At 40.4% G+C, this 19,874-nt stretch overlaps 1 protein-coding gene across 1 annotated transcript in view; it reads left to right on the forward strand.

Moving 5' to 3' along the window:
• Nucleotides 1–19,874, forward strand: part of C5 (complement C5) — a 122,780-nt gene that overhangs the window by 53,390 nt on the left and 49,516 nt on the right. Inside the window, exons 20-22 of the mRNA XM_066256371.1 lie at nucleotides 9,540–9,679; nucleotides 10,729–10,956; nucleotides 13,503–13,563. Of these exons, the coding sequence (XP_066112468.1) occupies nucleotides 9,540–9,679; nucleotides 10,729–10,956; nucleotides 13,503–13,563 (429 nt within the window). The remainder of the gene's footprint in view (nucleotides 1–9,539; nucleotides 9,680–10,728; nucleotides 10,957–13,502; nucleotides 13,564–19,874) is intronic.

Here is a 19,874-nt window from a genome sequence, read left to right on the forward strand (position 1 = left end):
GTTTGCAGGAGAAAAAGATTTGGCGTCTCCTGTTCATCAGCATTCGAAAGAAATTAAAAAATTTTAAAGTAAAAAGCATGATATGGTAGACCCGTAGGAGTTCCAGGATATGACTCCCCCCTTTTAAATTTTTTTAATTGACCTTAAAATATTTGCTGGGTACACTTTAATAATACCTTGACTTTAAAGATTGTAAGAAATACCCATAATTCTAAAGGTTTGACAAAATACAGTAAATGCTTTTGCTACATATGCAGGAGAATTGTCAGTTTTAACCAGTTTAGGAAATCCAATAATAGAAAAATGCATACAGACAATGAGCTATAACATGCTTAGCAGGCTCTCCTGTTCTGTCAGAGGTTACTACTATAAATCCAGAATAACTATCCACTGTAACGTGGGCATAGGACTGTTTGCTAAATGAAGGTATACGAGTAACATCCATTTGCCAAAGTTGTCCTGGTAGAAGTCCTTGAGGGTTAACTCCAAATGAAGGGACAGATTGTAGCATAGGACTCCTTGGACAGGATTTACCAATCTGCCATGCTGCTTCCTGAGAAAGTTGAAACTGTTTACACAGGGCTGCAGCGTTCTGGTAATGAATAGTATGAGACTGAATTGCTCGATCTGTCTTGGTTGCTCCAAATAATTTTCTTTTGGGTAGCTTGATCAACAAGGCTATTCCCTTGTGCTAAAGCTCCAGGGAGCATGGAGTGAGCTCAAGTATGTCCTATAAAATATGGAGCTCTATGTTGACATACAAGTCTTTGAAGAAGGAGGAACTGCTGAAATAGTTCATCAGCAGTTGTCCCTAAGACAGCAGTTATTTATAGTGGAAAAAACCATAAGTAAATATTTGCTGTCTGTATATAGATTAAAGGAGGAATATGGCAAATGCTGAAAAGCCATGATAATGACATATAATTCTAGTCTTTGAGCTGATTTTAAGTTGACTGTTTCAGTATAAAGTTGTCCATTGATTTGCAAAAAGTGATTTGCCATTTAGTGGAAGTTTCCCAGAGCCATTGTTGTTGATCCTTTGAAAAGAGGAGCAACAATAATTTTGAGGCTCAAAACCTATAAGCTCTAAGGGTCGCCTATGCCCCTTGATAATCCAGGAGGCGACAAGACCAAAATATGGAAGTGTATTCCATGGGCTATTAGATGGTTCAATATGCCCAAGCTGTAGCTGCTCTTGTACCAATTGAGCAGCTGCCCTAAGTTTCTCCTGAGAAAGGGGCATTGGTCTACCCATACAGGACTATCTGATTTCCAAGTAATTGAGTCTGCACAATGCATTATTGGGGTAGCAGGAGCTACCAAGGCCCCTATGCTAAATTTTGATATCCTAATCCATACCTTCTGGTATTGGGTGCCACTTCTAAGGGGGTGGGAATTCCTCGCTCTTCTTTCCCTAGTCCCTTAGTGGGCAAAAATCCCCGATCAAGCATCTGAGTATTGACTAAACCATTAGGACTGACAAGCAACGCTCCCATACTTTTCAAAACATCTCTACCCCACAAATTAACTGGCCATCCAGGGAGCACATAAGGCTTAAAAAAACCAGAATGATCTTCTTAATCTTCCCTATGTAAAAAACTAGAACTTTGTTGAGGGGATTTTACTCTGCCCTATACCTTGTAATTCTGCGGCTGCTGCATGAGTGGGCCAGGAAGGAGGCCAATGTAGCTTAGCAATAACAGATACGTTAGCTCCAGTATCTAAAAGTCCTTTAAATTTATGCCCATGTATTGTTAGTTCCATTTTAGGGCATTCCTGACCTATTTTTTTTTTTAATCCAATTGGCAAAATCAAAGGAACCAAATCACCAATTTTCTTGAGGCCCCTTTCGCAGGATGTGGCCTGAGAAGCAGAATTAGCATCCTTATACTATTCCTCTAACTGCCTGAATTAGCCGTGAGACAAATTCTTTTTTTTATTGATTTTAATGGGATGACATTGATAAATCAGGGTACATATGTTCAGAGAAAACATCTCTAGGTTATTTTGACATTTGATTATGCTGCATTCCCATCACCCAAAGTCCAATTGTCTTCTGTCACCTTCTAACTGGTTTTCTTTGTGCCCCTCCCCTCCCCAAACTCCCTCCCTCTCCTCCCCCCCGCACTCTTGCCCATGTCTCTGAGTCTCATTTTTATGTCCCACCTATATACAGAATCATATAGTTCTTAGTTTTTTCTGATTTTCTTATTTCGCTCAGTATAATGTTATCAAGGTCCATCCATGTTGTAAAAGATCCGATGTCATCATTTCTTATGGCTGAGTAGTATTCCATAGTATATATATACCAAAGCTTTTTAATCCACTTGTCCTCTGACGGACACTTGGGCTGTTTCCAGATCTTCACTATTGTGAACAATGCTGCCATAAACATGGGGCTGCATTTATTCTTTTCAAACAGTGCTATGGTGTTCTTGGGATATATTCCTAACAGTGGTATAGCTGGGTCAAAAGGCAGTTTGAATTTTAACTTCTTGAGGAATCTCCATACTGTTTTCCACAGTGGCTGCACTAGTCTGCATTCCCACCAGCAGTGCAGGAGGGTTCCCTTTTCTCCACATCCTCGCCAGCACTTATTCTGTGTTGTTTTGTTGATGAGTGCCATTCTGACTGGTGTGAGGTGATATCTCATTGTGGTTTTAATTTGCATTTCTCTAATGATTAATGATGTTGAGCTTTTTTTTTCATATGCCTATTGGCCATCTGTATGTCCTCTTTGGAGAAGTGTTTATTCATTTCTTTTGCCCATTTTTGGATTGGATTGTTTGTCTTCCTGGTATTAAGTTTTACAAGTTCTTTGTAAATTTTGGTTATTAACCCCTTATCAGACACATTGTCAAATATATTTATTGTAATAAGTTTGTCTTTTTATTCTGTTCTTATTATCTTTAGCTGTCAGAAGCTTTTTAGTTTGATATAGTCCCATTTGTTTATCCTTTTATTTCACTTGCCTGTGGAGACAAATCGGCAGATATATTGCTGCGAGAGATGTCAGAGAGCTTACTGCCTATGTTTTCTTCTAAGATGTTTATGGTTTTATGACTTACATTTAAGTTTTTTATACATTTTGAGTTTATTTTTGTGAATGGTATAAGTTGGTGGTCTAGTTTCATTTTTTTGCAGGTAGCTGTCCAATTTTCCCAACACCATTTGTTGAAGAGGCTGTCTTTACTCCATTGTATGCTCTTACTTTCTTTGTCAAATATCAGTTGTCCATAAAAGTGTGGGTTTATTTCTGGGTTCTCAGTTCTGTTCCATTGATTTATATGCCTGTTTTTATGCCAGTACCAGGCTGTTTTGTGTACAATGGCCTTATAGTATAACTTGATATCCAGAAGTGTGATACTTCCCAATTTATTCTTCCTTTTCAAGATTGCTAAGGTTATTTGTGTTCTCTTTTGGTTCCGTATACATTTTTGGAATATGTGTTCTATATCTTTGAAGTAAGTCATTGGTATTTTAATCGGTATTGCATTGAATTTATAAATTGCTTTGAGTAATATAGAGTTTTTTCTTTTTGTATTTTTCTGAAGTTGCAAACAGGGAGGCAGTCAGACAGACTCCTGCATGCGCCCGAACGGGATCCACCCGGCATGCCCACCAGGGGGCGATGCTCTGCCCATCTGGGGCATCGCTCTGCCACAATCAGAGCCATTCTAGCACCTGAGGCAGAGGCCATAGAGCCATCCTCAGCGCTCAGGCCAACTTTGCTCCAATGGAGCCTTGGCTGTGGGAGGGGAAGAGAGAGACAGAGAGGAAGGAGAGGGGGAGGGGTGGAGAAGCAGATTGGCGCTTCTCCTGTGTTCCCTGGCTGGGAATTGAACCCAGGACTCCTCCACACCAGGCCGATGCTCTACCACTGAGCCAACCAGCCAGGGCCGGTAATATAGACATTTTAATGATGTTTATTCTTCCTAACCATGAGCATGATATATGCTTCCACTTGTTTGTATCTTCCCTGATTTCTTTTATCAATGTTTTATAATTTTCCAAGTACAAGTCTTTAATCTCCCTGATTAAATTTATTCTTAGGTACTTTATTTTTTTGGTTGCAATGGTAAAGGGGATTGCTTCCTTAACTTCTCTTTCTGACAGTTCATTGTTAGTGTATAAAAATGCCTCTGATATCTGAGTACTAATTTTATATCCTGCCATATTGCTGAATTCATTTATCAAGTTCAGTAGTTTTTTGACTGAGACTTCAGGGTTTTCTATATACAATATTATATCATCTGCAAATAATGATAGTTTTACTTCTTCTTTTCCAATTTGGATGCCTTTTATTTCTTTTTCTTGTCTGATTGCTGTGGCTAGGACTTCCAGAACTATGTTGAATAAGAGTGGTTAAAGGAGGCACCCCTGCCTTGTTCCTGATCTTAAGGGGATTGCTTTTAATTTTTGCCCATTGAGTATGATGTTGGCTGTGGGTTTGTCATAGATGGCCTTTATCATGTTGAGACATGTTCCCTGTATTCCCACTTTGCTGAGAGTTTTGATCATGAATGGGTGCTGGATTTTATCAAATGCTTTTTCTGCATCTATTGAAATTATCATGTGGTTTTTCTTCTTCCTTTTGTTTATGTGATGAATCAATATGTTTACATTGATTGATTTGCAAATATTGTACCAGCCTTGCCTCCCAAGAATAAATCCCTTTTGATCATGGTGTATGTTTTTTTTTCATATATTGCTTGATCTAGTTTACTAATATTTTGTTGAGGATTTTAGCATCTAAATTCATCAGGGATATTGGCCTATAATTTTCTTTCTTTACCTGGTTTTGGAATCAGAATTATGCTCGCCTCATAAAAGAAGCGTGGAAGTCTTCCTTCCTCTTGAATTTTTTGAAATAGCTTGAGAAGGATAGGAGTTAGTTCTTCTTGGAATATTTGGTAGAATTCACTTGTGAAGCCATCAGGCCCAGGACTTTTCTTTTTTGGGAGTTTTTTGATAACTGTTTCAATTTCAATCTCATTTGTTGTAATTGGTCTGTTTAGGTTTTCTGATTCTTCCAGATTAATTTTTGGAAGATTATATGTTTTAAGGAATTTGTCCATTTCATCTAGGTTGTCTAGTTTTTTGGTATACAGTTCTTCATAGTATTTTCTTATAATATTTTGTATTTCTGTTGTGTCAGTTGTTATTTCTCCACTCTCATTTCTAATTTATTTATTTGAGTCCTCTCTCTTTTTTTCTTGGTGAGTCTGGTTAAAGGTTCATCGATCTTGTTTACCTTTTCAAAGAACCAGCTCCTGGTTTCATTGATCCTCTGTATTGTTTCTTTAGCCTCTATGTCATTTATTTCTGCTCTGATCTTTATTATTTCCTTCCTTCTACTAGCTCTGGGCTTTACTTGCTGTTCTTTTTCTAGTTCTTTTAGATGTAGGGTCAAGTTGTTTATTTGAGCTTTTTCTAGCTTCTTGAGGTATGCTTGTAATGCTATGAACTTCCCTCTCAGGACTGCTTTTGCTGTGTCCCATAAATTTTGAGTTGATGCATGCTCATTATCGTTCGTTTCTAGGAATTTTTTAATTTCTTCTTTGATCTTAATGTTTACCCTTTTGTTATTTAATAACATGCTATTTAGTTTCAAAACTAAATACTCAAAAACAAGTGTTTGAGTATTTTTCAGTTTTTCTGTTGTGGTTGATTTCTAGTTTCATGCCATTGTGATCAGAGAAAGTGCTCAATATGATTTCAATCTTCTTAAATTTGTTAAGACCGCTTTTGTGCCCTAACATGTGGTCTATTCTAGAGAATGTACCATGAGCACTTGAAAAGAATGTATATTCTGCTGTTTTAGGGTAAAAGGTTCTGAAGATACCTACTAAATCGAGTTGATCTAGTACAGCGGTTCTCAACCTGTGGGTTGTGACCCCAGCGGGGTTGCCTAAAGCCATCGAAAAATACTTAATGCATATCAGGTATTTACATTCCGAATCATAACTGTAGCAAAATTATAGTTATGAAGTAGCCACCAAAATTATTTTTTGGTTTGGGGTCACCACAACATGAGGAACTGTATTGCGGGGTCACGGCATTAGAAAAGTGGAGAACCACTGATCTAGTATGTCCTTTAAGTCTGCTGTTTCTTTGTTAATTTCCTTTCTTGAGGATCTATCTAGTGATGTTAGTGAGGTATTGAAATCCCCTACTATTATAGTATTGCTGTTGATCTCGCCCTTTAAATCTATCAAAGTCTGCTTTATATATTTAGGTGCTCCTATATTAGGTGCATAGATATTTATAACGGTTATATCTTCCTGTTGGATTGTTCCCTTTATCATTATGTAGTGACCTTCTTTATCTCTTACTATAGTCTTTGTTTTAAAGTCCATTTTGTCTGATATTAGTATTGCTACCCCAGCTTTTTTTTCATTTCCATTTGCGTGAAATATTTTTTTCCATCCTATTATCTTCAGTCTATGTCCATCTTTTGTTTTAAGGTGTGTCTCTTGTAGACAGCATATGTATGGGTCCTGTTTTCTTATCCATGCAGCTACCCTGTGTCTTTTAATTGGATCATTTAATCCATTTACATTTAAGGTTATTATTTTTTATTATTATTATTTTTTTTTTTTTACAGAGACAGAGAGTGAGTCAGAGAGAGGGATAGACAGGGACAGACAGACAGGAACGGAGAGAGATGAGAAGCATCAATCATTAGTTTTTTATTGTGCATTGCAACACCTTAGCTATTCATTGATTGCTCTCTCATATGTGCCTTGACTGTGGGCCTCCAGCAGACTGAGCAACCCCTTGCTGGAGCCAGTGACATTGGGTTCAAGCTGGTGGGCTTTTGCTCAAACCAGATGAGCCAACGCTCAAGCTGGCGACCTTGGGGTCTCTAACTTGGGTCCTCTGCATCCCAGTCCAATGCTCTATCCACTGCGCCACCGCCTGGTCAGGCCATTTAAGGTTATTATTGATATGTAATTGTTTATTGCCATTTTATTCTTTAAAACTGTATTGTTCTTTTGCTATATTCTTTTTCTCCTTTGATCTGTTTACAACAGACCCCTTAGCATTACTTGCAGCCTTGGTTTGGTTGTAGTGAATTCTTTGAGGTTTTTTTCTCTGGAAAGCTTTTTATTTCTCCTTCAATTTTAAATGATAGCCTTGCTGGATAAAGCAGTCTTGTTCTTCATTACTTTGAATATTTCTTGCCATTCCCTTCTGTCCTCAAGTGTTTCTGTTGAGAAGTCGGAAATCATCCTTATGGGGGCTCCTTTGTAGGTGATAGTCTTTTTTTCTCTAGCAACTTTTAATATTTTCTCTTTATCACTTAGCTTTGGTATTTTAATTATGATGTATCTTGGTATTGGTTTCTTTGGGTTTCTCTTTAATGGAGTTCTCTGTGCTGCTTGAACATATGAGATGTTTTCTTGCCTTAATTGAGGGAAGTTTTCAGCTATGATATGCTTGAACAAAGTCTCTATCTCTTGTTCTTTCTCTTCTTCCTCAGGAACCCCTATGATGCAGATGTAATTTCTCTTCATGTTGTCACAGATCTCTCTTAGAGTTTCCTCAGACTTTTTGAGTCTCTTTTCTTTTTTCTGCTCTGCTTCCTTGCCTTTATTTATCTTGTCCTCTAACTCACTGATTCGATTCTCAGCTTTATCCATCCTGCTTTTAATTCCTTCCATTGTGTTCTTCATTTCTGATATTGTATTTGTCATTTCTGACTGATTCTTTTTTATTATTTCAATGTCCTTTTTTATATTTGCTATCTCTTTATTTAGGTGTTCATAATGACCATCTATCTTTGTTCTAATATCTTTGAGCAGCCTAACAATCATTATTTTAAAGTCTACATCTGGTAATTTGGTTATATGTGACTCATTCAGGTCCTTTTCTGGGGATTTCTCTTGATTCATTTGTGTTGTATTTCTCTGCTTTTTCATTTTGTCTGTGTAAAAGAAGGTTTTGGCCACTGGAGTCTACTGGGTGTGGCCTCTGTGTTCCCTAGGTGTGGTCTGTCTGCAGGCCCGCCACCCCCTCTGCTGTTGCTGCCTAAGGCGTTCCAGTATGGGCATTGCCAGTGCCTGCCCACTGGGATTGTTGCTGTGGTTTCCACCTCTCCTTCACGGGAGTGGCTGTGATCACATGCTTGGGTGTACAAGCCTTGGTGGCCTTGGCCTCTGCCCGGCCCCATGGGTTGCGTTATGCTCGGCCCTGAGGGCAGTGGCAAGCACCTTTGTTCAGCTGCGGGTCCTGCCTGTTTCCGGCTTTTACCCCGCCCTTGCAGGAGGAGCCCACTCGTGGGACAGCTGCAAGCCTTGGCTCCACAGGCCAGGTGGGACTGAGTGCCCATGCTCAGTAGCGGGACTCTGCCTGTTCTGGGTGTTTGACTCCACCCCCGTGGGAGAAGCCAGCTCCCAAGTCAGGCCACAAGCCTCAGTTCCATGGGTGGGGCAAGGCTGTGCTCCTGTGCCCTTGCTCAATGGCGGGTCTCCACCCCTTCCAGGGCTCCTGCCCTTCTCCCGCAAGCTGGATTGCAGGCGGCCCGCAGCTGGGCTTGACCACTTTTGCACGACCCCTCCTCCCCAGCCAGGCAAGACTGAGCTCTCACACCTGGGCCCAGTGGTGGCCAGCCGGCTTCTGCCCTTGCTGACAGAGCCGAGCTTCCATGTCCCGCCGCCGCCTGCCCTTGGGTGAACCCTCAGCCTTGTGGATGGGGGTGCTGCAGCTTGGACCCTAACACTCACTACTGTATTCCTGAAAGCTCCCTCCTTCTAAGTGACTCTGCTCTGAGTGCCACGGGAGAGCTTGTTTGGTTGGTGTCCTGCTTCCCTTTGCTGGTATTGCTGTTTCCAGGAAAAATATTCACTTCAGATTTGGGGAGTGACTTGTCCCAGGGGTTAGGGTGGCTGTCTCTCAAAATGTTTCTCCCTGTGCCTCTTAGATTATACTTTCTTCCTGCTACTCCAGTCCTCTTCTCTCTCCCTGTCCCCTGGAGCCCCAGGTGAGTGCTTGTGAGAGAGGTTTTCTGCACGGTCCCTTTAAGAAGAATCCTGGGTCTGAGAAATCAGTCTCTTTCTCACAAACAGTAGCCTGTCTTGTTTCCAGCTAAATACTGTCCATGTGCCTCTTCTAGGCTCTGGGGCTGCAGGCTGGGGCTTTGTTCCTGGGACTCAGGACCCTCCCCTCTAGGCTAAACTCACTTTCCACCACACGAGTCTCTCCCGGCTGCCGTTCGCTCCAGGGAGCTGGGCAGCTCTCTCCGCATTTCCACTTTTTCTACCAGTCTTGGTGTGGCTTCTTCAGTGTTTCTTGGTTGAAGAGTCCTCTTAGTTTAGTCCAAAGTTGGTTTTTCCAGATGATAGTTCTTAAAATTAGTTTGTAATCCACTTTGGTTCTGAGAGGTGAAAGTCGGTACGTCTGCCTACTCCAGTGCCATCTTGTCTCCCTAATTTTTTTTTCTTGAAGCAAAACAAATGTGAGACATTTTTAGTACTGATAAAGTATTACAAGAATTCCCTAATATGCTTCTACTTTGCTTTTACTTTGTGATACAGGTATATGTGTTTCTCACACTGTCAAGGCAACAGTATTCAAAGATATCTTCTTAGAAATGAATATACCATATTCTGTAGTACGAGGGGAACAGATCCAGTTGAAAGGAACTGTTTATAACTATAGGACATCTGGGATGCAGGTAAGTTGGTGGTTATGATATGTTAAAATAAATGAAAATAAAAGAATCCTCTAACTTTCTGAGAATTCTGTTAATGAAATTATCACATACACAAAAAATAAATAAAAACTCATTTCAACAGTATAAACCAATATAAATCAATATGACTCAGTAGGCTTCTTTAATTCCTGCCTCACCTACCTTGGTTGTTTCTGAAGAGGGAAAAGGAATTTTTCATTTTTGAGAAAGTCTTCAAAATTAATGGTTAAATACTGGCACTCTTTCTTATTTCCCTGCTTAATTTATTCTGATTATGAATTCTTTTGGGTATATAGTTCTCAGTTATATAACTTCACTAGATTTTGGAAGGGAGAGGAAAAATATTCACTGTTTGAGCCAGAAGTTAGTAGCTACAATTATTATCCCCAATAAAAATATGGAGAAATGGCAGTGAAAGAGGTCTTACAACCTGCTCTCATTACACAGTAAGAGACAGCCAAGATTTGAACCTAGGTCTTCCTGGAGCTAGAATTTGGTTATAAAATTGGGTATAAGTGGGAGGTTAAGAGGTAAGATCAGAAAATTAATTTGGGGACATATTTGTCAGGGCCCTGAATGGCAACAGATAGGATTTTCAGTCTTTCATAAAGCCATTTGTCAAATACCAAAGACTAAGCTAAGAGATACAAAGATAAGTGAGACAAAGTGCCTGAGCCTCAGGTTCCCACAGTCTAAAATGCAAAGAGACAGCGTAACAAATGCTATCACAACAACATGAACAAAGAATTTCAGTAATTTTGCCACTGACTTAGTACATAACAGTGTTAGGAAGGTAAGATATTTTTGAATAGTGCTGAGCTTTCTGGGCATCCCTTCACATTGCTAAGGTCTGCAGCAACTTGTGTGTGTTTTAGAAAATCTGAAAAGAACTTGATCCTCTGCCTTAGAATCTAAGGGATTATTTAACACTGTAGAAGCATCAGGGAAGGAGTTGTGTCCAGATGAGCACAGGAAGAACACACTTTCCTTATCATAGACTGTTTTGATATAATTGTTCATTGATATTTCAGTTCTGTGTTAAAATGTCCCCTGTGGAGGGAATCTGCTCATCAGTAAGCCCAGTTATCGACCATCAGGGGAGAAAGACCTCCAAATGTCTGCTCCAGAGGATAGATGGCTCCTCCAGTCAACTGGTGACTTTTACTCTGCTTCCTCTGGAAATTGGCCTCCACAATATCAACTTTTCACTGGAAACTCCACTGGGAAGAGAAATCTTAGTAAAAACATTACGAGTAGTGGTAAGAAAAACATATTTTTCCTAATTCTTTTAAAATTACTTTTTTCATTCTGAAAAAGAAAGTTATCAGCAATTTATACTTAGTAATTCATAAAAAGACCCAGAAAATGATAGTGTACATGTAACAAAATGTTAATATTTGGGGAAATCTGGGTGGAGGTTATCTCAGATCTTTTTTGTACTATTTTTGTAACATTAACTCTGAAATTATATTTTAAAATTTTAAATGGGACATTATTACTTGCTTATTGTAGAAATTATAGAATAGTGAAAAAAAGAACACAAAGAAACTTAAAGTCACCTATAATCCCTACACCCTGAGATATTCAATTTTAACAATTGGGTAAATAGCTTTCCAGGTTTTCCCTTCTAACACATTTAGAAAGTGTGTTCTTGAAACCTATGTGACAGGTATTATACTTGCCACTAGAGATGTAAATAAGACAGGCCCATGCATTATTGTTTAGAATTTACAATCTAGAAAATTTTCCATTTTATAAATGAGTAAATAAAAAAGCCAAAAAAGGAAGAAAACTATCATTTATTAAGTACTATATACCTATACAGTCTATTAAGTATCTTCATATTATTTAATTAAGATAAGATTCTTGCCCAGAGTCACATGACTAAATGACAGAACTGTCTTCTTAGGGTCTGTCACCAATAGTCATTGGCCACAATTCAATGCCAACAGGAATCCCCAGTTTGGAGTGCAAGAAGGAATGAACATCACTATAAAAACAGCCTGGCTATGAGATGGCCCTAGGGCCAGGCCCCTCTCCGGATATCAGCTCTGCTCTGCTTCTTGACAACTGTTTTGCACTGCACTGGTCTGCTCTGCTGTGATTTGGTCTGCTCTGATCTGTGCCAGTCTGCTCTGGCCTGCATTGGTCTGCTCTACTATGCTCTGCTCTGCTTCATTGAAACATCTTCAATGTTTCAGCTCAGCCAGGAAGACTGTCTGTAATCTTCTTTGGAAAGGGAATATGTACTTTCCGAGCAAAAGGGGAATTGACTTATACGGACAGAAGTCCCCACTCCTGGTCACTGATTGATATGATATAATCCTTCAAACCTGTGAAGACTCCAAATCCTCAAAGACTGATTGGTCCAAAAGGCACAGTCCTGATTGGTTCAAATAGAGGCACTCTGGTTGGTCAGAGCTGTGCAGCACCAATTGGTTGAGGAAAGCCTCAGTCCTATTGGTTGAAATAGGATTCCAGTACTTCCTTGATAAGGGCTGGTTTAGATGGCAGAAACAGAGTAGAGCAGTAAGTTCAATGCAGGTACGCGCAGTGCAACAAGGCTTCTCCCTAAAGTGTGGTTTATGTGGGGCCCCTGTGTACAAATGGCTGCTAAGCTCTATTTTGTTTTATTTATGCACTTCAACTGGGATCTACCTGGCAAACCTCGTCTAAGGCCAATGCTTGAATCAAGCAACCTACCCTCAATGCCTGAGGCCAATGCTTAGACAGCTGAGCTATCCTCAGTGCCCAGGGCTGATGCTCCAACCAGCTGAGCTACTGGCTATGAGACAAGACGAGAAGAGAGAGAGAAGGGGAAGAGGGAGGGGAAGAGAAGCAGATGGTCGTTTCTCCTGTGTGCACTGAGTGGGGATTGAACCCGGGAAGCCAACATGCCAGGCTGATGTTCTATCCACTAAGCAAACTGGCCAGAGCTATTTATTTTTTAAATTGGAGCCCAGCTAGCTACCAGGAGCCCTTCTTAGTAAGTATCCTCTCCTTCAGGGTCCACAGTCTTCATTCTCTGAGTTCTGATTTCAGCCATGAAGTTGACTTTAATAAACATGCTGCCTGACCAGGTGGTGGTGCAGTAGATAGAGGGTCAACCTTGGATGCTGAGTCCCAGGTTCAAAACCCCAAGGTCGCTGGCTTGGGCAAGGGGTCGTTGGCTTGGCTGGAGCCCCCTAGGCAAGGCACATATGAGAAGCAATCAATGAACAGCTGAAGTGCTGCAGCTACGAGTTGATTCTTCTCATATCTTTCCCTTTTTGTCTGTCTCTCTCTTTCTCTCACAAAATAAAATTAAATTTAAATTAAATAAAAAAATAAACATGTATTGGCTTATTTTGTGCAAGGCTTGTTCTACGCATCCTTGTGTGGTGGTTCTATCCAAAGGCTCTGGAGCCAGGCTGTCTGGGTTGGAATCCTGGCTCCACCATTTTCTACCAGTGTGCCATTGGATAAGTTTGTTGATCTCTCTGTGTGTCAGTTTTTTCATCTGTCAAATGGGAGTAATAATAGCACCTACTTCATAGAGTATATTTGAGGTTAAATGAGCTAATACCTACAAAACACTTAGGTTAGTTGCCTGCCTTATAATAATTTCTATTTAAGTGTTTAATCTGATTATTATGAAAATAGCCAGAAAATCTTATTCTTGCATGTATACATTTAAGTATTTAAATATACTTTGCCTCCTCAAAAAAGGATTTTTTAATTGGAAAGGTGGTCAAGTTGACCTAAGAATTCAGGTTGTATACATTTAATTATGTTTTTAACTGAATGTTTTCTGTCTTTATATTAGCCAGAAGGTGTCAAAAAGGAAAGTTATGCTGGTATTACTTTGGACCCAAAGGGTATTTACGGTAGGCAAAATAATTTTGTGTTTTATGTGTTACCTTCTTCTGCTCTAGAAATTAAACTATATAACTGGAAACACTATTTTTCAAAATGTTAATTGTCTAGAATGAGAAGTGTACATTTCTTAGTTCATTGCCATTCTTGATTGCACGTATTGTATGGTAATCTGAATGGGTTTAGAAAAAAAGAAAAATAATTTCATTAGTTTTAAATTCAAAGCATTGAAATAATAATAATTGCATGACTTCCCTTAGATATTAATCATTTTCTATTTAACACAATAATAATTATAATATTTTTATTTAATCGTCCGTCCAATGAACACAGGAGAAAGAGCCGTTTATGCCCTGACCGGATAGCTCGGTTGGTGAGAGCCATCGTCGTGAAGCACAGAGGTTGTCAGTTTGCTCTGCGGTCAGGGCACAGACAGGAGCAGATTACTGTTCTTATCTCTCTCTTGCTTCCTCTCTAAGATCAATAAAGTACACATTAAAAAAATAATAAAGTCATTTACATACTTAACATGCATTATTTGAAAACACAATAATGCTGATTTATCACTTTACAAACCATTCTTAGTTGTTTCTGCTTCCTTTTTTGAAAGATATTCTGAATCTTTTCAAAGTTAGAATTTTATAAACATTTGAACACTTAAGGCTTAAATACAATTTCTATTTATGAAATTTATAATGTGCTCAGTTAATAATTCTTTTCAACAAAAAAAGACAGACTTCTGTAGTTCTTATTAAATGGTTAAAATTTACCTTATTGTTGCACTCAATCATTTTTCTTTTCTTTCAATGATATATATAGCAATGGGGATAAAAAATGTTTACTTCAGAGAGTCGTTTCCTCTGGGAAAGCAAAGAACTAAGACCTCAACATTTTAAAGTAGCTGAGTATCATAAACTGAATAAGGATGACTTCAACAAAGTAACAAAAGAAAAATCCATCCAATATACGTGGATCCATACACTAGTGTTTTTCTCTCATTTTTATCTGCACACAGCTCTCTTTCCAGCTTGCCCACTATGGGGGATCTGTGGGAAGAGATACCACAAGTTCTGAAGTTTTAGCTTCATGCAGTTACATCATGACTCAGAGATACTGCATTCCTTGGTTTCCCCCTGTTTTTACTCTTGGGCTTCCTATACTAACATTACTGTAAACAGTTTTCCAAAACAGCCCTGTCTTACCCATCCTAGATGTGAAAACAGGTCCACAAGATGGGAATGAATGATCTTTTATCTGGGAATAGATCTCTCTATCAAAAATCTTGGTTTAAAAAAATTCTCTGCATGTTTCCAATCTTGTCAAATGACTCTTTCGTTTTCTTTTTCTTTCTTTTCTTTCCTTCCTTCCTCCCTCCCTCCCTCCCTCCCTCCCTCCCTCCCTCCCTTCCTTCCTTCCTTCCTTCCTTTCTTTCTCTCTTTCTCTCTTTCTCTCTCTCTTTCTTTTTTTTTGAAGTGAGGGGACAGCCATAGGAAGGGAGAGAGATAAGAAGCATCAACTCATAGTTGATGCACCTTAGTTTTTCACTGATGCTTTCTTACATGTGAGTCTGCAACCTTGGGCTTCAAGCCAGCGACCTTTAGGCTCAAGCCAGCGACCATGGTGTCATGTCTATGATCCCACGCTCAAGGCAGAGACCCTGCACTCGAGCTGGGTGAGTCTGCACTCAAGCCAGAAGAGCACACTCAAGCCAGCAACCTCGGGGTTTTGAATCAGGGTCCTCAGTGTCCCAGGCTGATGTTCTATCCACTGTGCCACCACCTGGTCAGGCTAATGACCTTTTCCCTTTATCATTTTAGACAACTTAGATTTAGGCAGCTTTGTTACTTTCTAGAGTGCTAAATAGGGTAAAGATGGCAATCAGTTCTGTCCAGTTTATTTCAGAGATTTTATTAAATATTTCCAATACTTATATGACACATTGGAATTGCTATACTAGAATAAGTCTTTATAGAGTTCTTTTTTTTTTAAAGCTATGATATATTTAAGAAAGTAAATGGATACTAATATTAGAGGAAATCTGAAAAGCATATCATGAGGGAGAATGAGATATCAGAACAAATTGTAAAGTAATAATAATTAACCTTGTGTGACATTAGCTTTAAAGAGATTAAACACAGGCCCTGGCTGGTTGGCTCAGTGATAGAGCATCGGCCTGGCGTGCAGGAGTCCCAGGTTCAATTCCCGGCCAGCGCACACAGGAGAAGCGCCCATCTGCTTCTCCACCCGCTTCTCCACCCCTCCCCCTCTCCTTCCTCTCTGTCTCTCTCTTCTCTTCCCACAGCCAAGGCTCCATTGGAGCAAAGTTGGCCCGGGCGCTGAGGATGGCTCTATGGCCTCTGCCTCAGGCGCTAGAATGGCTCTGGTTGCAACAGAGCGACGCCCCGGATGGGTAGAGCATTGCCCCTGGTGGGCATGCCAGGTGGATCCCGGTTGGGCACATGCGGGAGTTTGTCTGACTGCCTCCCTCTTTCCAGCTTCAGAAAAATATACAAAAAAAAAGAGACTAAATACAGAGACTCAATACTCAAGACTATCCCCAGTTGTTAGTTTCTGCTTTCTCTCCCTGAAAAGCCTTTTTTCCCTAACTCTTTTCTTACCTCCGATGAAGAGTTCAGGTCCCCACACCCACTCCATTTCCTGCCACACCACTGTCATTGGTCCAGGCAGGCCCCTCTTGTGTTTTATTTTCTTCTTTCATTCCGCTCCCATTTTCTTCCTCCAAATGCTCCCACTCAGATATGCTTGCTTGATATACGTCTTTGAGTAGGGACGTAATGTTAGTTTGTGTGTGCCTGCCTTTTTAACATACAAAAGGTACTGCGCTTTAGATCCCATTCTATTTCTTCAGTGTTCAAGCTCAATATTCAGTTTTAAGGAAATATCTCTATTGTTATATGTACGTTTAATTCACTGCTTCTTACATAATATTTCAAAGTATGGTCTACCACAGTTTCCTTAGCCCTGCCCTGTTGAGGGATTCTCCACTACTATAAACAAAACTGCAGTGGACATCCTATGTATCTCCCTTTGCGAATCTGTGTGAGCATTTATCTGGACTACATATTCCAGAATGGGACTGCTGGGTCAAAGGGCGTACATATATTGAATGTCATAACTTCTGTCATATTGCTCCTCATAATGGCTGTGCTGTTTGCACTTCCACCAGCACTGCATGAGGGTTTCCTTATCTCCACATCCTCACCAACATTTCATATTCCCTGTCTCTGTAAAATGGGTCATTTTTGTGGGATAGAAAGTGGCTACTCATTATTGTTTTAATTTGGGTTCTTGTGATTACTAATGATTTTAAACATTTCTTCATATAGGTGTTGGCCATTTGCGCTTCCCATCTATAAATTGCCTATTCCTATCTTTTAAGACATTTTTCTATTTTTTATTTGGGTTTCATTATTTATTTCTTGTTGATTTTATCTCTTCTGTACTTCATGCAATAATGAACCACAGTGTGTTTTGAACAAGAATTCTTTATTATGATATAGTTAAATTCATTATAATTTTATTTTATTATTATATATTTTAGGGGTAATTAATTCCCCCCCCAAAGTTAGAAGTGGGGGGGGCAGACAGTCTCCCACATGCACCTGACCAGGATCAACCTGGCATGTCCACAAGGGGGCGATGCTCTGCCTATCTGGGGCATTGCTCTATTGCGGCCTGTAGCCATTCTAGCACATGAGGCGAAGGCCTTGGAGCCATCCTCAGTGCCCAGGCCAACTTTTGCTCCAATGGTGCCTTGGCTGCGGGAGAGGAAGAGAGATAGAGAGGAAGGAGAGGGGAAAGCAGATGAGCGCTTCTCCTGTGTGCCCTGACCAGGAATCAAACCCGGGACTTCTACATGCCAGTCTGATGCTCTTCCACTGAGCCAACTGGCCAGGGCTATTTTGGGGGTAATTTTATTTTATTTTTTTATTTTTTATTTTTTTGTATTTTTCTGAAGCTGGAAACGGGGAGAGACAGTCAGACAGACTCCCGCATGTGCCCGACCGGGATCCACCTGGCACGCCCACCAGGGGCGACGCTCTGCCCACCAGGGGGCGATGCTCTGCCCCTCCGGGGCGTCACTCTGCCGCGACCAGAGCCACTCCAGCGCCTGGGGCAGAGGCCAAGGAGCCATCCCCAGCGCCCGGGCCATCTTTGCTCCAATGGAGCCTTGGCTGCGGGAGGGGAAGAGAGAGACAGAGAGGAAGGAGGGGGTGGGGGTGGAGAAGCAAATGGGCACTTCTCCTATGTGCCCTGGCCGGGAATCGAACCCAGGTCCCCCGCACGCCAGGCCGACGCTCTACCGCTGAGCCAACCGGCCAGGGCCTTGGGGGTAATTTTAAAGAAGTCGTTCCATGCCATTAGTTTAGAAAGATACTGCAGTATATTTTATCTTATTGGTTGTATAAGATTTCACTTTTAAATGTTTTAATCTCTCTGGCATCTACCTTTATATGGGATGTCTTGATGGATCTTTTACCATGATCTCTGACAAAGAATAAAATTGACTTCTTTCGGTTTTAGCTTTCTCTTCTGTACCTTTTCCATCTGGTAGCAGGGTTGATAGTGGGAATTGAAACAGCCAAGCCTCGCCTGTGGTAACACAGTGTACAAAGCATTGGACTGGAATGTTGAGGTCGCCGGTTTGAAACCCTGGGCTTACCTGGTCAGGGCACATATAACAATCAATCAATGAACAACTAAAATGAAGCAACTAAGTTGACACTTCTCACTCTACACACCCCCCATCTGTAAAATCAATCAGTAAAATCTTTTAAAAAATAATAATCAAGAGCAGGAATCAATGAGAAAAATGGTAGAGGTTCAAATTAAGATAATTTCAAACAACCTACTGTTATTAAGTACCATATATAATGCAGGAACTGTTTGCCACATTCTTTAGTTATATTACACTGGGGAACAAATTTTTTTTCATTTTCTGTTGTGTGAGGTTTTAGAACTGTTTCTATATATTTCTGCATCACTGATTCCAAATCTGAAGTCCAGTTTTTGGTGCATGCTCTAGTTTTGATGCAATTTTAATTTCTTTTTGTTACAGTTAATGGCATGCATTGGTTTTTAAATTGCAGTTAAAGGGCTACGACTCTTGGATTAAACATAACCACAAGGCAATTAATGTTTTACAAACATCACTTTTACATTATTGTAGTTTTTTGTTTTTTTTTTCCTGAAGTTGGAAACGGGGAGGCAGTCAGACAGACTCCTGCATGCACCCAACCGGGATCCACTCAGCATGCCCACCAGGGGGCGATGCTCTGCCCATCTGGGGCGTTGCTCTATTGGAACCAGAGCCATTCTAGCACCTGAGGCAGAGGCCATAGAGCCATCCTCAGTGCCCAGGCCAACTTTGCTCCAGTGGAGCTTTGGCTGCAGGAGGGGAAGAGAGAGACAGAGAGGAAGGAGAGGGGGAGGGGTGGAGAAGCAGATGGGTGCTTCTCCTGTGTGCCCTGGCCGGGAATCAAACCCGGGACTCCTGGCCTGACCTGTGGTGGCGCAGTGGGTAAAGCGTCAACCTGGAAACGCTGAGGTTGCCGGTTCAAAGCCCTGGGTTTGCCTGGTCAAGGCACATATGGGAGTTGATGCGTCCGGCTCCTCCCCTTTCTCTCTGTCTCTCTATCCTCTCTAAAAATAAATAAATAAATAAATAAATAAATAAATAAATAAATAAATAAATAAATAAAAATTAAAAAACAAACAAACAAACAAAAAAACCCGGGACTCCTGCACGCCAGGCCGACGCTCTATCATTGAGCCAACTGACCAGGGCTAGTTGTTCTTAAATGTAAAAAATTATTATCTGATAAAAACACCCTCTTATTTTGTTTTAAGATTGAATCATGGCTTCTTTAAGTAGGCATAAATGTAAGAATAGTTACACATTCAACGTCAAAGGCACAATATTTCATCATTTGTGACATGTGCATATATTGCCTATTTTCAAGTTCCCCTTGGCAATCAAGACAAGAATTGAGCTCCTCATACTGCATGTCATAATTGTGAGGAAATGCTTCATGACTGGACAAAAGGAAAACGCAAAGGAATGCCTTTTGGTATTCTCATGGTTTGGCGTGAACCTAAGGACCACAGCAGTGACTGTTATTTCTGTCTGATCCATACAAAAGGCATTGGCAAGAAAAAACGGCATATGATCACATATCTTAATATTCTTTCAGCATACGACCTATCCCATACTCTGAGACACTCCTGCTCCAGTTTTCAATGATTTTATTTTTTCTAAGGACAAAGAAAGTGAACATGGTGATCAAGTGTATTTTGATAA

The sequence above is a fragment of the Saccopteryx bilineata genome, chromosome 2, assembly GCF_036850765.1.
Source record: "Saccopteryx bilineata isolate mSacBil1 chromosome 2, mSacBil1_pri_phased_curated, whole genome shotgun sequence".
NCBI classification, from domain to species: Eukaryota; Metazoa; Chordata; class Mammalia; order Chiroptera; family Emballonuridae; genus Saccopteryx; species Saccopteryx bilineata.